This window comes from Vombatus ursinus, unplaced genomic scaffold, assembly GCF_900497805.2.
Source record: "Vombatus ursinus unplaced genomic scaffold, bare-nosed wombat genome assembly UNPS02014812.1, whole genome shotgun sequence".
Taxonomy (NCBI): Eukaryota; Metazoa; Chordata; class Mammalia; order Diprotodontia; family Vombatidae; genus Vombatus; species Vombatus ursinus.
The window spans coordinates 52675920-52694272 of NW_020954590.1; the positions used below are offsets into that span (position 1 = coordinate 52675920).

General features: G+C 38.7%; 1 protein-coding gene across 1 annotated transcript in view; it reads left to right on the plus strand.

The window, feature by feature from the left end:
• LOC114053893 (laminin subunit alpha-3-like) overlaps positions 1-18353 on the plus strand; it is a 325673-nt gene that overhangs the window by 96967 nt on the left and 210353 nt on the right. The window contains exons 9-11 of the mRNA XM_027877010.1: positions 12372-12462; positions 14560-14691; positions 17629-17694. Of these exons, the coding sequence (XP_027732811.1) occupies positions 12372-12462; positions 14560-14691; positions 17629-17694 (289 nt within the window). The remainder of the gene's footprint in view (positions 1-12371; positions 12463-14559; positions 14692-17628; positions 17695-18353) is intronic.

The window sequence follows — 18353 nt, forward strand, 5'->3', positions numbered from 1 at the left end:
CAGTTAAAAGTTTTCATTAGCTGCTGCTCTCTCTGATTGATGCCACCATGTTGCCACTATGCCAAGTATCGCTCTCCGTCGTATCTCAGCTGTCCCCTGCCAGACACTGAGTCTCAGCTATTCTTCTACCAAGTGCTCGATCTTAACCACTCCTGGTTGGGCTTCTTCCACTGTTACCCCAACAGGTATGAAATATCTTTGTTCCAACTGATCTGTCAACCAGCTATCCAATTGCTTCCACCGTCCAGTGGGGTTGGGGCGGGGCATAGGCTCTGTGTGCCTCAACTATAGGGATAGCTTCAGTGCTAACTGAAAGTCAGTCTTCCAGAGATACTGTGATCAGATTAGGCTTTTTCTAAAGGCTCCTTCTGCCTTCAGCCAGCATTCTCACCCAATTACTATGAAACTCCCTACAGCCTTCACAGTCAGCTCTCTCAAGCCAATGGTTAAGAAATTCATCAGTGCCATGTTGTACCAGAAGGTACAGTGGCAAAGGCAGAGACTAAGGGTCAGCTATACCCTTTGAACTCTGCTTAGAACTCTTCTGTTAACTGCTTCTTTTCTTCTGAACTCTTCAAGTAACTGCTAAACACTTCTCTGAAATGCCTTAGCCTTGGTCTTATGTCCTTCAGTTCAACTGTCACCTAACTCATGGGCAGAAACCAATTTAGTTCTTAGGTCTTCTCATATTCTCTGACGTAAATTTTTCTAAGGCCTAAAAGAGAAAAGAGACTGAGTCCCCCTGGGTTAAAGAAACATTTTGAAATTCACCCCCTCTGTTCAAATGCAAATTGTAACCACCCCTGCCAACTGGAAAGATCTGAGAGGCTATAGACCTTTGGCCTCCTCCCCTGCCAACAACACATGTCAGTCTAGTTGCTCCCAAGTCTCCCTACATCTGTCTGACATTTTGAAGAGGGAATGTGCTCATTTCTACAAAGGTTGAATTGTATTGTGTGTGTGTTTAATGTCAGAAGAGAGATGATGGTAGTTAGATAATTTATACTGTTTATGTGTTTCTATTAGTGGAAGACTTGGAGTAAGAAAGACCAGAGTACACATCTATCAAAATTTTCTTTTGTTAAAATTCACAAGAGAATTGAATCATGTTTCTTATAAGCAATATTTTTAGGAAATAATTATATTGTTTTACATAATGTATGTTTATTCATTGAGTTTGAAGGTTTGTTTTTTGCTGTTTTTTTTAAAGGAGTCGGGTCATCATTGAACTACCAGTCAGGACTGTGGGGTCCTAGAGAAGGAATTTTATTGGTGAAAGTTCTCTGGGACATGATATCTGGCCCAGACCTTAGGGCAACTGGTGAGAAGATGGCCAGGGAGTGAAGTGAAACTTCACTCTTAACTGGAGCTGAACCTAAATGTAGTTGGAAACTGAGAAAATCACCAATCTGGACAATGAAGGTTCCAGGATAGTAGTTCTAGGCTTCAAAGGGTTAAGTCATTTGGGTCATAGTGGTACCTTAAATGCTCTATGTGGGAATTTACAAAATATTAATAAGAATCAGTTAGTTATGGTACATAAAATCCAGAATTCATATGCCAGAGAATGAAAGGTAGGGAAATGAGCCCAATATGGTTTTGTTTGGCCAAGATAATAGATGTTTTGAGCCAGCCTCATGCAGTTGAATCACACATGCATGGCCAGTGCTTTCACCAAATAAAGCATACCAAAATTATCACTTGTCCTGAATAATTCACATAACACTATAGCAGTATAGTATTAAACCCAAAGACCCCAACTACTTGGATAAAAAGGGAAAACTATTTGAAAAAAAATTATTGGGAAAACTGGAAAAGTCTGGTTAAAATTAGATTTAGATTAACATTTCACATCACACACCACAATAAGCTACAATGGGACATAAGACCTAGATTTTTAAAAAAAATCACATTTTAAACAGATTAGAGGAGCCAGAAAGTAATAGATACTTCTTACAACTATTGATAGAGAACAAGTTCTTTAGCAAACACAGGGCAAAGGGGACCCCAGGAAATAAAACAAACCATTTTAATCACATAAGACCATTTTGCACAGGCAAAATAATTTCAGTTAAAATTAAAAGGAAATTTTGGGGTGGGGGTGGGGGGAGTAGAAACCTCACAGCAAGCTTCTCTGATAAAGTCTGATATCCAAGATATATAGGGAACTGATTTAAATATATAAGAACATGAACCTAGTAGTTCTCAATGAAGAATTCTAAGCTAAGCCACAACCATATGAAAAAATGCCCCAAATCATTAATAATAAGAGAAATGTAAATTAAAACAACTTTGAGGGTCTATATCATACCAATTTGATTGGATGACCCAAAAAGGAAATAACATTTGGTGGAGAGGATGTGGGACAACAAGCATGCCAATGAACTGTTTGGCAGAGTTGTGAATTGGTCTAGTCATTCGAGAAAGCACTTTGGAATTATACCCAAAAAAGTCACTCAGTTGTGCATAACCTTTGACTCAGTGATACGACTACTATACATATATCCCAAAGAGAGCAAACAAAGGGGAAAAGGACCCATATGCATAAATACTGTAGCCAAGACCTGGAAACTAAAATTACGTAATTCATTAATTAGGGAATGAATGAATAAATTATTAGAGGGAAATAAGCACCTACTATATGCCAGGCACTATACTGAGGACTTTATAAATATCATCTCATTTGAGCCTCATGGCAACTCTGTGAGGTAGGTGGTCTTATCCTCATTTTACAGTTGAAGAAATTGAGGCATTTAGAGGTTAAGTGACATGCTGGGTGTGTGTGTGTGTGTCACATAGCTAGGAAATGTCTGAGGCTGGATTTGAACTCAGGTCTTCCTGATTCCAGCCCCAGTGCTCTATCTACTAGACCACCCAGCTGCCCCTAAATTACAGTATGTAAACATAATGGAATATTAGTGTGCCATAAGAAATGATGAAAGGGTTAGATTCAAAGAAACCTGGGAAGAATCACATGAACTATAGCAGATCATAATAGGTGGAATCATGACAAGTGGGAGTGAGCAGGGCAGGATTTATTAAAAAAAATGCCAAAACAAAGAAGAAAAGAAAGAAAAGAGTGTCATCATCATTTAAAAAAGATGAACAGAAAAGAACAAAAGGACATTTAGGAAACACAAAAAAATAGGACAGCTTTGAATAATTTTCTTAGTAAATAGGCATTTTTGAAATGCTTATTATGTGCCAAGCACTGAGGATACAAATAGAGGGGAGCCAGTCCCTGCTCTGATGGAGCTCAGATTTTAATGGGAGAGACATCATATAAATAACGAGGTACTAATCTCAGAAGAGGATGAGGATACCCTGTACTGCCTTTGCGAGTATTTTTTTTTTCCTGTCTTTAGTTGCTCTTTTCCACATGAAGTTACTGACATCTTGTTGGGGCAAGTTGCATTTTCCCCCTTCTGTTGAACTTTAAAATAGGTATCCTGAAGTTTGACCTTTATTTAGTAAAAGTATCTCTAATGCCACATTCATCATCAAACAGCCCCAAGGAAAGAAGGCAAAAGGTATAGCACTTCCAGAAGAAAGGACCCTTTCTTGATCTTTCTTCCTTTAATAAAACTGTAACAAGCCCTGCTTAAGACTGAAGTACCCCCACTCTGTTTTGATTCTTGTGGATTGTTTTTCTCGCATATTTAAAATGCAGACTTGGGCCCCTTTCCTGAGGGAGAGAATATCTGAGCCAAGTTTTCACTCTGCTCCATGGATTTCAATCTCCTTCCGTACACTGTTCTCCTTGGCTTTCTAGATGTTTTACATCAAAGATTAAGAGTTGGGGATGTCCTTTCTCGGTTCTGACCATTTTCTGGATTCTAGGGACAGGTTCTTTTCTAAGTCACCACACCGTTGAACTTTATCACCATGAGGTCTAAGCAGAAATAGTGCTTTTGACAAAATCATCCTGCTAACAGCAAATCCTTTGATCTGAAAGGCACCTCACTATCATGTAGGACTGTTGTTACCAGTACACTATGCCTGTGGGCTGACAATTCGCCAGTATGTACCAGCATGAATCAAAAAAGCCCTACCCATCAACTACAGCCAAAGATCATTATCAGAGATGCAGGGGTGAAAACTGTTGTTGATTGAAAGTGGACTTGGACAGTTTGGGTTTGGGCTCAGGCTCAGACTAGATTTGGAATTAGAAGATCTGGGTTTGCGTCTCAGTATTATCTGTGTGACCTTGAGCAAACCTCTCTGGGCCTCAATTTTGTCATGTTCAAGATTGGAAGGACTGAATCTAGTTCATCACCCTAAAATCCTATGAACTGATTAGCTGCGTGACTGTAGGCAAGTCACCAAATTTCTCTGACACTTAGCTTCCTCTTCTCTAAAATGAGGAAAATCGTTTTTGCACTACCACCAGTCTCATGGGGTTGTTACGAAGAAATCACTTTGTAAATTGTAAAGTACATTTATGTGAGTTAGTATTAGTAGTAGTAATGATCGTATCTTCACTGAGATAGGGCTTCTATATAAATAAAGAAGTAAGAAAATATCTCAGGAACACCACATGTTCTTGTTGGTGCCATGACCATTTACAACTTAATTTTGGGTAAATTTATGGAAATTATACTTTTTACAGACAAGACACCTAGCTTCCTCAACAATTTATTGTGTTTATCTGCTTATCGAACACTCCCCCTGATCCCCCCCTTCTAATATCCTTAAATAACCTGACTCTATCTAGCCTAGTGCTTCTCCTCTCCATTAATAGGTCATGGCTAGTGACCCAGGAACACTATGAATACAAAAACAAATATAGAAAGAGGTGGGAGCAAGTGAGCAAAATAGTGTGGAATATGATTATTACACAATAGTCTATTTCTTCAGGAATTCTATACCTTCCGAAAGAGGTAGGAAGGATTTTCTTAGGTACCTCATGAGGAAAAATATTGAGGAGAGAGAGGTAGAAGTAGCAGACAATGGCCTTGAAAATTGACAATGTTCTCCAACTGGTTGGCACTTTAATAGCTAAAAGAAGTCAGGGAATTTATGAGTAGCACTTGATAGGAGCAATGCAAATAGGTATGGAAACAGGTGGGGCAATTTTGGGGCAAGGTATGGAAGGGATATTAGTTCATTTAGATATCTAAAAAAAATTCACATTGTGGGAATTGTTTCTGTAGTTATCTCTACCTGGAGTATATGTGCTAAGTTTGTGCTTTTGCCTAAGGAAATGACCAATTAATTATATATGCTGCAAGTACTAGCTGATTTCTCTGATAGAGGACAAGATAAGAGGACTTAGGAAATACCTCTTTTGCTCGGATATGTTAAACATTTCTCCTTACAGAAAAAGGAAAATAAAGATGAAATTAGTGGTTAATGAATGATAGTTGAAATTTAGTAGGAAAGTTTATTTAGCTTCATTCTTCCTCTATGTGTATCCTGACTCAACTTTCTTTTTTAATATATTTTCATTTATTTCATTAAATATTTCCCCAATTTTTTTAACATTCAATTTAAAAAATTTTGAGTTCCAAATTCTATCCCTCCATCCCACTCCTCCCCCACTCCTTGAGAAGGTAAATATTTTGATATGAAGTATCCATGTGAAGTCATGCAAAACATATTTCAGTATTAACCATGTTGCAAAATAAAACAGACCCCAAAAAAACCCTCAGGAAAAATAAAGTAAAAAAAAGTATGCTTCAATCTGCATTAAATTCCTCAGATCTCTCTCTGGAGATGGACAGCAGTTTTCAACATAAATCTTTCAGAATTGTCTTGGGTCATTGTATTGCTGAGAATAGCTAAGTCATTCACAATTGAACATCATAAAATATTGCTCTTACTGTGTACTGTTCTCCTGGTTCTGCTCACTTCATTTGCATCAGTTCATTTAAGTCTTTCCAGGTTTCTCTAAAAGCACCCTGCTCATCATTTCTTAGAGCACAATAGTGTTCCATCACAATCATATACCACAACTTGTTCTCCCATTCCCTGGTTGTTAGGTATCCCCTCAATTTCCAGTTCTTTGCTACCACAAAAAGAGCTGCTAGAAATATTTTTCTAAAAGTAGGTCTTTTCCATTTTCTTTGATCTCTTTAGGATACAGACGTAATAGTGGTATTTCTGGGTCAAAGGTTGACTTAAATTTCTAAAACAAATGAGTAATTTTAGAGAAACTGTAGAAAGAATAATGGATTCAGAATCAGAGAACCTGGATTCCAGTCCCTGCTCTGCTATTTACTACCTAGATGTCTTTGGAGGAACCACTTAATATTTATGGAGTTGTTTTGTCATCTATAAAATGAATTGGTTGGACTAGGGTCTTCCCAGTTTGGGATTTATCCTGGGATTCCATTTATATACAGACAAAACCATATTGGCTGTAGAACTTTTCACAAGGGAACACACAACCCATTACTAAATCTAGAAAGATATGTATTCACAACAAATTTATAGGGCTGGTCATTGACAATTTTTTTTATGCAGATGAAATAAGATTAAAATGAAAGAAAGAAAAGACATTACAAAGAAAAAAAGACATTACAAAAGGGTAACGTGCAGCTTAATGGGAAAGGGAGGGAGAGCTTCATGAATTTTTGCTTTGATGATAGTCAATAAGCATTTATTAAGTGCCTTCTATGTGCCAGGAATAGTACTAAGCACTGGGAATATGAAGAAAGGCAAAAGACAGTTCCTGCCCTTGAGGAAGCTCACAATCTAATGGAGGAGACAAGTAACAAAAATACATTCAAACAAACTATGTACAGGATAAAAAGGAAATAATTAGCAGAGGAAAAGATACTAGAATTAAGAGGAATTGGGAAAGAATGTGGGATTTTAGTTGAGACTTGAAGGAAGCCTGAGCAACCAGGAGGCAATGAAGAGGGAGAGGATAACAAGTATAGGAGACAGCGGGTGAAGATTACTGTAGAGGACAGATAGAGGGTCTTGTTTGTGGAACAGCCAGGAGGTCAGTGTCATCGGATCAAAAAATATGTGGGTAGGAATGAGGTATAACAAGACTGCAAAGGTGTGTGTGTTGGGGGGGGGGGGGTGTCATGAAAAGCTTTGAACACCAAACATTTGATCCTGGAGACAATTGGGAGCCACTGGAGTTTATTGAATGGGGTAGGGGTTGGGGTGTGACATGATCTAACCTGTACTTTAGGAAAATCATTTTGACAACTGAATGGAGGATGGGTTGGAGTGGAGAGAAAGTTGAGGCAGGCAGACTCATCAGCAGTGGGTAGTACAATATCTATTGCAATGGGCCAGGCATGAGGTGATAAGGGCCTACACCAGAGTGGTGGCAGTATCAGAAGAGAGAAGGGGACATATTTGAGAGTTGCTGTAAAGGTTCAAAGGACAGGCATTGGCAACAAGTTAGATACGGGAGATGAGAGATTGGCAGCAGTAAAGGATGACACCTAAATTGTAAGCCTGGGGAAATAGAAGAATGGTATTACCCTCTTAAATTAATAGAGAAGATAGGAGGTAGGGAGGGTTTGGGGGGAAGACAATGAATTCAGTTTTGGACATGTTGAATTTAAGACATCTAGTAGACATTTAATTTGAGATGTCTGAAAGGCAGTTGGAGTTGGGATACTGAAGGTCAGCAGAGAGGGTAGAACTGGATAGGTAGATTTGAGAATCATAAGCATGGAAATGATAATTAAATCCATGGAAGCTGACGAGCTCACCAAGTGAAGTAGTTTAGAGGGAGAAGAGAAGAGGATCCAGGAGACAGCCCTTTGGGGCAGCCACAATTATTGGGCATAACTTGGATGGGGATTCAGCAAAGGATACCGAGAAGGAGCGGTCAGATAGGTCAGAGGAAAACCAGAAGAGTGATGTCCTGAAAGCCTAGGGAGAAGAGAGAATCAAGAGGGTGATCAAGGAGAATCAGGGCTGAGAAAAGACCATTAGATTCGGCAGTTAGATCATTAGTAACTGTGGATAGAGCAGTTTTGGTGCAATGATGAGGGTAGGAGCTGAATTGTAGGGGGTAAAGAGAGAATAAGGGGTGAAGAAATGGAGACATCTATTGTAGATGACCTTCTCAAGTAGTTTTGTCACAAAGGGCAGAAGAGATATAAAATGATAGTTAGCAGAAAAAATTTTGGTCTCTTTTGAACTAGTTCACCAAGTCACCTGTTTCCACCCTACTGTCTGTGCTCCTGAATCACTTCCCAGTCATCAGTCACAACAGCAGTTATGGGGTTTCAATGTGGTGGCCCAGCTACAGTTATCCTAATTCCTTGTACCTTAGAGATGGGTCTGATTGACTTGATTAATGCTCTGAGACTTCCATAGTCATGACACTTCCATAGTCACACATAGCCAGGTGCCCTAGATAACTCAAAGCATTACAAGTCATTGATTAGTAGCTATGTGAATTATAGGCATACTGCCTAGGAGGAATTAACAAGCCTTTATGACTTGTGCTTTATAAATTCAAACGTAATATGTCGTGGCAAATCTCACATTTCTCTGTCTTCTTTGCCTCTTATTGCCTCATAATATGAACAAATAGGATGATTTTGTTGTTGTTAAATTGTTTTTTCAGTTGTGTCTGAATCTTCATGACCTCTTTTGGGGTTTTCTTGGCAAAGATACTGGAGTGGTTTGCCATTTCCTTCTCCAGATCATTTTACAGATGAGGAAATGGAGGCAAACAGGGTTAAGTGACTTGCCCAGGTCACATAGCTAGCAAGTATATGAGGCTGGATTTGAACTCAGGTCTTCCTGACTCCAGACCTGGTGCTCTATCCACAGTGCCACGTGGGATTCATAGATTTAGAGGCTGGAAGGAATCTTAGAGGCCATTTCATCCAACCCTCTCATTTTACAGATGAAGCTATAGAGGTTAAGTGATTTGCCCAGAGTCACATAGCTAAGTATCTGAGACAGAATTTAAGTCTTGGTCTTCCTGACTCAACGTCCAACATTTTATCAACCATCCCATGTCTCCCCTGTCTGGAATGAGAGCCTACGCTCTTCCCTCTGCAGCATGAAAGGTTCCGTTCAGTTTCCTCTTTCTCCGTATACAGAACCTACCAACCTCCACCACTGATCCTTCCTTCCTGTGTTAGTGAAACTCTTACTGGCTTTACCCACTATGTGGTACTTACATAGTACCTGTTGTTCTTAGTTACTTTTCATGTATTTAATCTGCTCAACTAGAGTGCAATCTCCCAGAGAGGCAGTAGCATATAAAGACAGACAGAATGAGGTGATCTTGAACAAGGTGAGCATAAGAAGCACTGGGATGATGGACTGAAGGATTTCAGATACTCCAACATAGATGTTGTTAATTGGGGGTAAACACTTTCTCTGGACCAGTCAAGGTGAGCTGTCAGATGGGGTGAGTCATTTTGAACAATATCCCCATGTAGCCTGTTGGCTAGCCAGACGCTGGGGAGAGACAGAGCCTCAACCGGTGACAGGCCTGTTGATATTTGGTGGGTGAGAAGGCCTGGAGAGAAGTTAACCAGACGACAGTCTATACAATGACCTCCATGTATAGTGATGGTGTCAGTCCCAATATTTTTTAAAATATGAAGGCCAATGGGGTGTGTGTGTGTGTATACATATACATATATATGTAAGTATATATATGTGTGTGTGTATATACAGATATATCTTTATCTATTTGTGTAAAGGTGAGATTGTTCTGTTGACAGAAAAAAGGAGGACTCATGCCACAAATTCAGATTAGTATACTTGTGCTTCTGCATTCTTGCATCCCTACCTGTATTTTCTATGGCTGAAATGATGCCATCTGTATGCCAAATGATGCCATGGTAACCATAATTACCACCAGGCTTTGCCACAGTCCCTGGAGAATAACCACTGATATTAGCTAAAGGCAAATTGTGGTATTTGCTATTCATCTTCAAAAACCAACTTGTTTGCTTCTTAATACTCTGGGGGTTTTATTGATGAATTGTTGTAAGCCATTGTTGTTACCAATGCCTTAAAAACCCTTTTCTGTGGTACACTTTTCCTCTTTTCTTTATCCTCATTGCACTAGACTATTTCTGCCTGGCGCCAGTGGGGGGAATCAAGACAGTAATAGTAGCTAGCATTGTATAGTACTTTAAAGCACAAAGTGCTTTCCACATGTGATCTCATTTTATCCCCACAACAGCCCTGGGAGGTAAATGCTATTATTATCTCCATTTTACAGATGAGAAAACTGAGGCAGAGGTTACATGATTTTCCCAGGATCACATGGCTAAGTAAATGTCTGATGGATCTGAACTTAGGTCTTTCTGACTGCAGGTCCGGCACTCTGGACCACCATCTGCTGCACCACATTACTTGAAGTGGAAGTTTTGGAGAGGCAGATTCAACCCTGATATAAGGAAAAACTTCCTAATCTTTAGAACTAAAAAAAGGGAGAGGGGGAATAAGTAGAGGCAAAAGGGGCATCGGCTGCCTCAGGCAGGTCTTCAAGCGGTCCGAGATAGTCACTTGTCAGGTGCATGGTAGAAATAATTGATTCTGCTCCTCCATATTTCATCCCAATTGTGTCATTAAATAGCCTTGTGCAGGAGAGGGGAAATGGGATTGACCATTAAAAAGAGCCTCTCTCTCTCTCTCTCTCTCTCTCTCTCTCTCTCTCTCTCTCTCTCTTTCTCTTTCTCTCTCTCCCCCTTTTTTCTCCCTCTCTTTCTCTCCCTCTCTTTCTGTCTCTGTCTCTCTCTGTCTCTGCGTCTCTCTGTTTCTGTCTCTCTTTGTCTCTTGGTCTCTCTGTCTCTGTCTCTTTCTTTGTCTCCCGGTCTCTCTCTCTCTCTCTGTGTTATTTGTTGATATTTGGTGGGTGAGGAGGCCTGGAGAGCAGCAGTTTTGTATTTGCTTGAAACATTTATATCCTTCATTTGGAAAAGGAGAGAAATGTGCAGCGAGGTTATGCGTTATCTAGTGCTTTGGGCTTCACTGTTAAAGTGAATTAAAAAGAATTCTGATTATAGCCCACAGGACAAGGAGTGGTGATAAATAGGATTTTGAAGTTACTAAAATTCTCCGTTCTAGGGGAGAAAATAAGAAAGGATCTTTGTCCTCCCTTTGGTCATTTTGTGTAGGCCCTTGTGTTCACCAGGGGTTATCACATGGGTCCCGACTTCCTATCGCTATTTCTTTCATTAGACAATGGATGTGCTTCCCTGATTATTTCTGAAATAGAAAGAAGCAAAATGGAACTGAATTCATGGTGTCTCATTCCGGGAAATTGTTGCTTATAATTTGATTTTATAGCAATTAAAGCATTAGCAAAGAAGCATAATTAGCAGACCTAATGTATTTTAACATGAGTTCTTCTGATGACACATATGCAGACTTTTTCCATTTATGTAATGGAAACTTCTGAAAATGTTTTCATGAAGAAAGAGCAATAACATAAGAACCAATGGTACAGGAGGGGTGGGCACATCCTGCTTCTCTGGGCATTGGAAAAATATAAATATACATCTTAAATATTTTCCTCTCAAACTAAATCATGATGTGACATTGCGTTGTTGTTGTTCCATCGTTTCAATCACGTCCAATTCTTCATGACCCCATTTGAGGTTTTCTTGGAGAAGATACTAGAGTGGTTTGCCATTTCTTTCTTTAGTTCAGGAAACTGAAGCAAACAGGGTTAAGTGACTTGCCCAAGGTCACAAAATTAGTTAGCGTCTGAGGCTGGATTTGAACTGAAGTCTTCCTGACTGCTGACCTGGAGCTCTGTCCACCGGACCACCTAGTTACCCCTATAACATGTTATTTGTCAGTTCTTCAGAATGAAACTACTGTGAATAATATGGGAGGACTGTAGTGAAACTTAGTGATTCCTAGATTGATTTATTGTTGTAATTCCCAGCCAGGGTTGTATGGAGCCAGCTCATACCAGCTAGCAAGAGCTGCTTATTAAATATTCATGGTGAAAATATTCATTTACACCTCAGAAATCACCGAGCACTATGAATCAGAGCTTGATTTATTATTTGTTAATTACCTAGACTTAAGAAAGGAAGTTAAAAATGTGTCATGTGTACATTTTTCCCCCCAGAGAGATGATTGTTAAATATTTACTAGCATGCCTTTGCCTACAACTGTTACCTATGCTTTGAAAAAATCTTTCAGTAGTACAGCTTTCTTCTCAATTGTGTTAGGCTTATTCTGTGGTGGAAGGGACCTTCAGGGTCATCTAGTCCAACATCTTCATTTTATGGATGAGTGAACTGATGCCCAAAGAGGTTCAAGGTCAGGTGTATTTACTAAAAAATAAAATTACAATGAACTTTGCAAGGGAATGTGATAGAAATATATCTTGGTTTTTCACTTTGGATCCTAAGAAAAGCAGGCCTCTTGTTGGTGTTCTGCCTTACCTTTCTTTTGTTTCTTTCTAGCACAACACAGCTGGTGTAAACTGTGAAAAGTGTGTTCAAGGTTATTACCGTCCTTACAATGTTCCAGTAGAAGCTCTCCATGGCTGTATGCGTAAGTCTTCTCTACTTGTTTTTGTTTCACAACTGTGTTAGCTGACATTAGAAAAACCACCCAGTCAAGTTTCATCTTTTTTGTGACCTCCAAGTCATCTGTTTCTCTGATTCACTTCTAATATCCAATCAGTTACCAAATCTTTTCAACTCTACCTCCAAAGTATATCTCACATCCATCATCCTTTTCTCCATTTACATGGCTACCACCATTGTTCAGGCCCTCTTCACCTCTTGTCCTGACTACTGCACTAGTTTTAAAATTGGTCTCCCTACTTCCTGCTTCTCCCCTCTCTAGTCCATCCTCCACACAGCCACCAAATGGATATTCCTAAAGCACAAATCTGACCATGTCACTCTTCAGTTTAAGAAACTCAAATGGCTCTCTCTGCTCTAGGATAAAATACAGATTTATCTATTTGTTTGTTAAATCTTGTCATAATCTGGGTCTAGAATACCTTTCTAGACTTGTTCTTTGTTACTTTCCATCACAAGTTTTCTATTTCAGCCACACTGGTCTTCTTTGCTGGTCCCAGTACATGCCATTCTCCATAACTAGAAAGCACTCTCACCTCTTGGTCTTAGAATTTCTAATTTCCTTCAAAGCTCAGCTTAAGTTCTACCTGCTTTGGGATGCCTGATCTCCCCCATTGCTCTGTATTTTTTGTATTTAATATTCTATGTCAAGTCAATAAGCATTTATTAAGCATTCTATATGTGCCAGGCTGTGCTAAAGGAAAGACAGTCCTTGCCTTCATGGAACTTACATTTTAATGTGAGAAGATTGAACATAAAAGAGAACAGTAAAACAGGTGGGGGGGGTGGCAGAAAGAAAGTCCCTACTCAGGGGCATGGTGGTGAAGCTTGGAGAGTCAGGAGTGGGGACAAGAAAGGACTAAAAGATGGATGGTCTTAGCTGTTCCTCAAAAATGGAAGTTCTGAGTGAAACTCATCAATGGGGTAGAGCAGGCCACAAGGCCAAAGGATCTTCCAGGGTGAGAAGATAGCTATGGTATGGTGGCTAAGTCCAAAGAGTCAGGAAGAGGACCTAGAAAGGGCTCCATGTTATTTTACCTCAACAGAATGGAAGAGCCTTAAAGACTGGAACTCCTTAATTTTTACTATGAATGCCCAGTTCCTGGCACATGGCAAATGTTTCATAAATACTTATTTACTTTAATTAGATAATCACTCCTTTTATTTAACTGTCTTGGGAAATAATAGAACAATCTTTAGAGTTGTTAGTAGGAAACTCACCAAAGATAAACACACATATGTATGTTTCTGTACATGAATGCTTTTTTTTTTTTTTGGTGAAGTTTAACTAGGTGGCGCAGTGGATAGAACACCCATCTTGGAGTCATGAGGACCTGAGCTCAAATTTGCCCTCAGACACTTATTAGCTGTGTGACTCTGGGCAAGTCACTTAACTCTATTTGCCTCAGTTTTCTCATCTGTCAAATGAGCTGGAGAAGGAAATGGCAAACCATTCCAGCATCTTTACCAAGAAAACCCCAAATGCGGTCATGAAGAGTCAAACACGACTGAAATGACCATTTGTATGGTCATTTACAGCTAAACAATAAACTAGTAAAATTTAGTAAATGTGAATTTAAACAATATCTTTGTAAAATTTAGTAAATGTGAATCATGTCTGAAATGGAAAAAGCTAGATTGCTTTCCTTTGTAAAGTAAGAATGATAAGTTTTGGACTGGACCTTCAATTTCCCAGATGTAGGGAATTCTCAGTGAACAAATTCCCTCAACCAATGCAAATCTGCTGTGCGATCTAGCTTTGGAAAGTTGTTCTTTGGGGATATTGAGAGGTTAAACAACTAGGGTTATGCGGCTACAATGTGCTAGAAGAAGAGCTGGAACCTAAGTCTTCCAGACCCTCAGATCAACTCTCTATTACCTCATGCTGCCTCTGAACGATTAAAATAATTATAATGATATTAATAACCAAAACAATAATAATGATAAGATGATGATACTGTATTAGATATTGCCTGAGAAATATTGGTACTTAGTGTACTTGCTTTGCCAAAGGGCAACAAATTAATTGTTGTTATTATTTTTAACTTCAATCTCTGTCCAGCCTGTAGCTGTAACCCTGAGTATACAGATGGCTGTGAACAGGGCACAGGTCGCTGCTTTTGCAAGTTGAATTTCCATGGTGAAAACTGTGAGCACTGTGCGGAAGGATTCTACAACTTCCCTTTTTGCCAGCGTAAGTTTGGATTGTTGCTGAGAGAAGTTATCCTTTTAAAGAAAAGTTGCAAAGAGGCAAAGTCAGGCTTTATGCAAGGAAAAACTTCCTAACAATTAAAACTACAAAAAAAAAAAAAAAGACTGCCTCAGGAGGTGGTGGGCTCACCCTCACTGAAGATCTTCAGGATGACTAATTGTTGAGTATGTAATAAGAAGGATTCTTGTTAAAGTCGAGGTTGAATCAGATGCCATTAAGGTTCCTTCCTGCCTTGAGCTTCAGTGACTCAGATTCTGCAGTTGTACAGAATGTGATGAATCAGGGAAAGGGTCAGGAGAGTTGTATGTCTCTGAAAGAATATTTCAGACACTTTAGAACATTAACATTTGATATTCATGGCTTGTTTGTCCTTCATTCTTGAAGAGGACCATGACCTCAGGGAGGTGATGCCATGACTTGCAAGTGAATTAGATTTAAGTGAGAGAGGTGTGCAAAGTCACCAGCCTCATTTTCTCCTCCAGAGCCATCTGAGTCCAGTGGTTGGATACAGATCAGAATGATTGGAGATGGCCCAGAATGCAGTAGAAGACCTTGACCTTTTTAAGCTAAGGTCCTTAACAGGTCTCAGTCTGTCTGAGGCAATACCCATTCAGTGATTAAGGCTAGGTAAGAAATGAGGCAGAGAACAGCCTCTTTTACCTAGTGAAAAAAATCATAGTTTACACTGTATACTAAGGTAACTGAATATTAATCATATGCACTGGATATAGTTCTACTTGCTGAGGTTAGGGAGAATACTTTGAGATTTTGTTATGAATATATAAGAAGATAGATAAAGTACCTAAGTTTCCCTGGAGAAATTTCTTTAAAATGAATATATTTGCATAGCCAGATGACCATAAGGAGGTATCACAGGTGGATTTTTAAATAATTAAAATTTTTTCTTATTGTTTTGCCCTTTGTATCCCCAATGCTAAGCACAGTGTCTGGTCCATAGTAAGTATTTTATAAATGGCTTGTTGACTTTCTACATCCTCCCTCCTCCTCCACTGATCCTTGTAAAAAGGAAGAAAGAAAGAAAATTGCACATAGATTTTTAGAAAAATTTTAAACTTTTATTCATATCCTTTGTTTTTACTTCTTTCCTTAACTTCCCTTATCCAATGGAGGATATTCTTTCCTTATAAGAGAATAAAAAAGAAAAACAGTTACAGATAGATTTTTTAACAAGTTGTATTACAGTATTACCAGAGCATTGGGAACACGCACTAGGGTTTGGCTTTAATTTTTATTAAAAATCTTATTTACTTGATTTTTTACCTCAGGCCTTAGGCTTGTGCCACTTTGCAGAACTAATTAGATTGTCCTTAATGAGCTTCATTATTTAGTTTAAGAAATGTATCCATGTTTTTGTTATTTTAAAGTTGCATGTTTTGGTTAAAAATAAATGGTAAGATCCAAGTGTAATGAGTGACTATTAAATGATTTTGATAATATTTGCTATAGCCTAGATAATCATACATGAACATGCTATAATTAACACTCAAAATAGGTTTCTGCCCTGCGTTATTAGCCCAATGACCAGTACGTTCAATGTTCAGTGCAGTATATAAGGGATCCTGGAAGTAGTTACGTGCCATATAAAAAGTGTAAGTACTTGTGAGAGAGGATTTCCTGCTGATTCACTATTGTCTCCAAATGGGGCAGCGCCTCCAAATGCCCTCCAGGTCTTGAGTAAGGCTGTTTCATTTAGATCTGATTGCATGAAACAATCCTTTGGGAAAGGGTTACCATTACCAACTGTGGGAGTATGAGGGCAGAGGGAAGGGAATATTATAGCAAGAAAAAACATAAGAATTCATATTCCATTCCTCAACCTCCCAAGGAATAAATCGGACATCAAATATAAGTCAAAAGTTTGCTGAGAGCTCCACACGCTCTTCATGGAAAGTGCCCACAACTAAAGAAAAGTCAGAGGTGATCGTACTGAGTCCAATATTCCAGTATTGCAACATTGTCCTTGGTGCACTCTGTTACTTTTAATCATTTAGTCCTATTTAGATGGATGCGTTACATTTTATAAGTGGCAGACTTACTTGAATCTGTACAAAACAAGCATGTCTTTGTCTACTTTTGGAAGGAAAGAAAGAAAAAAATCTATACTAAATGCATGGGAATTAGTTAATGACAAAGTGCCAAGGATCTGAGAAATTACCCCAAGAGATAAAATAGTAGTTTATAGCATGCTGGAGCTCAGCCTTGATTTGTATTCAGAGATCTCTGGCTGACTTTTTCAAGACAGGAGATATATTTAATATCCCTTTCCTTCAGTTTCCTCCTCTTAAAAATGAGTTTAATTAAAAAAAATTCCCCTGGATTTACTGCTGTGATATTGTGAGTATGAATTTGAAATCTGTTCCAAATACTAAAATTAATTGTGTGGTGGGGGGTGGGGAGGGTGGGTGGAGTGTGAGCATCTAGTGTGATGGGGAGAAGGTGCATGAATAAATTGGTGTCTTAAAGCAAGACACAAACATCTTATCACCTCAGATTTTATTTCTTTAGAATTTGTGATAATTTGATAAAGGTTGGGTTCAAGTTACATACAGTTAAAAATAAGTCCAAGGAGAATGTTTACCTGCTTAAGGAAATTATTTTAAAGTCTGCTCTCAGTGTTCATTCACGGAGGACAAAATTTAACATGATTGTAGAGGGAAACACCACTGACGTTCCTTCTTCTTATCGTCAATGCAGGATTTCTATGAGGTAATATTTGGCTAGTCTGATTTTAGTTACTGGATGCAGATGAATAATATTGTATTTCCTTTAAAATGTTCTACTTTTCAGAGTTTTCAGTCATTTAGAGAGGGCTTGCCCCCAGTTTGTCCAAATTAAGAAGTTTTTTCTAAAATCTCTAATTTCATCTTTCCTTCTATTTTTAATAAATCATTTTTAAAGGCATTCCTTTTTATCCTGTTTCTACTCCAAGACCAGAAGCTTCTACAGATGTTGGAGAAATGAAAGGCAAGTAATTCTCCTTTTTGTCTTACCTTTCCTGAAAGTATTAAGCTTAATATGTAATTTATTCAACAAATATTTATTAAGTACCTACTGTGTGCAGAGCACACTATTGGAATAACAACAGAAGGGGAATTTAATTAGACATGAAGTAGAGGGGGTGGGGAAGAGTTTAGAAGCTTGTGATAGAGCTGATAAAACAAGAACTTAAGAAAAGAGCTTTCCTTTCAAAAAGAACATTGAGTCATGACATTTGTTGAGAAACATGAATGCAAAAATATGTATTTCAATATTTCAGTAATCGGCAGTTTCATTGATGTTGGAAGATATTCCTTTCACTGACATAGACTGCAGACCCTCTACAGCTTAGTGGGATGGTCTTCAGGAATTCCTTAGGCCATTTTGGTGATAATTACCCCTGAAATGATCTCGGCTGTTCCTTAGACAACAGACATCCAGTCTCTTCTAAGTGTAGTTTCCAATGCTTTTGCAGCTTGATAGGACCCAACAGGGGTCATGCTTCAACGGTACGGTCTTCAAAAACCCAGTCACCTGTATGACAGGATGAGAAATTGGAAGGCAAAAATATGCATCATAAATCTGGACTTCTTTTAGTCTATTATAATCTCTCTATGGGTCTTAACTTATGGCAATGAACATAGGGT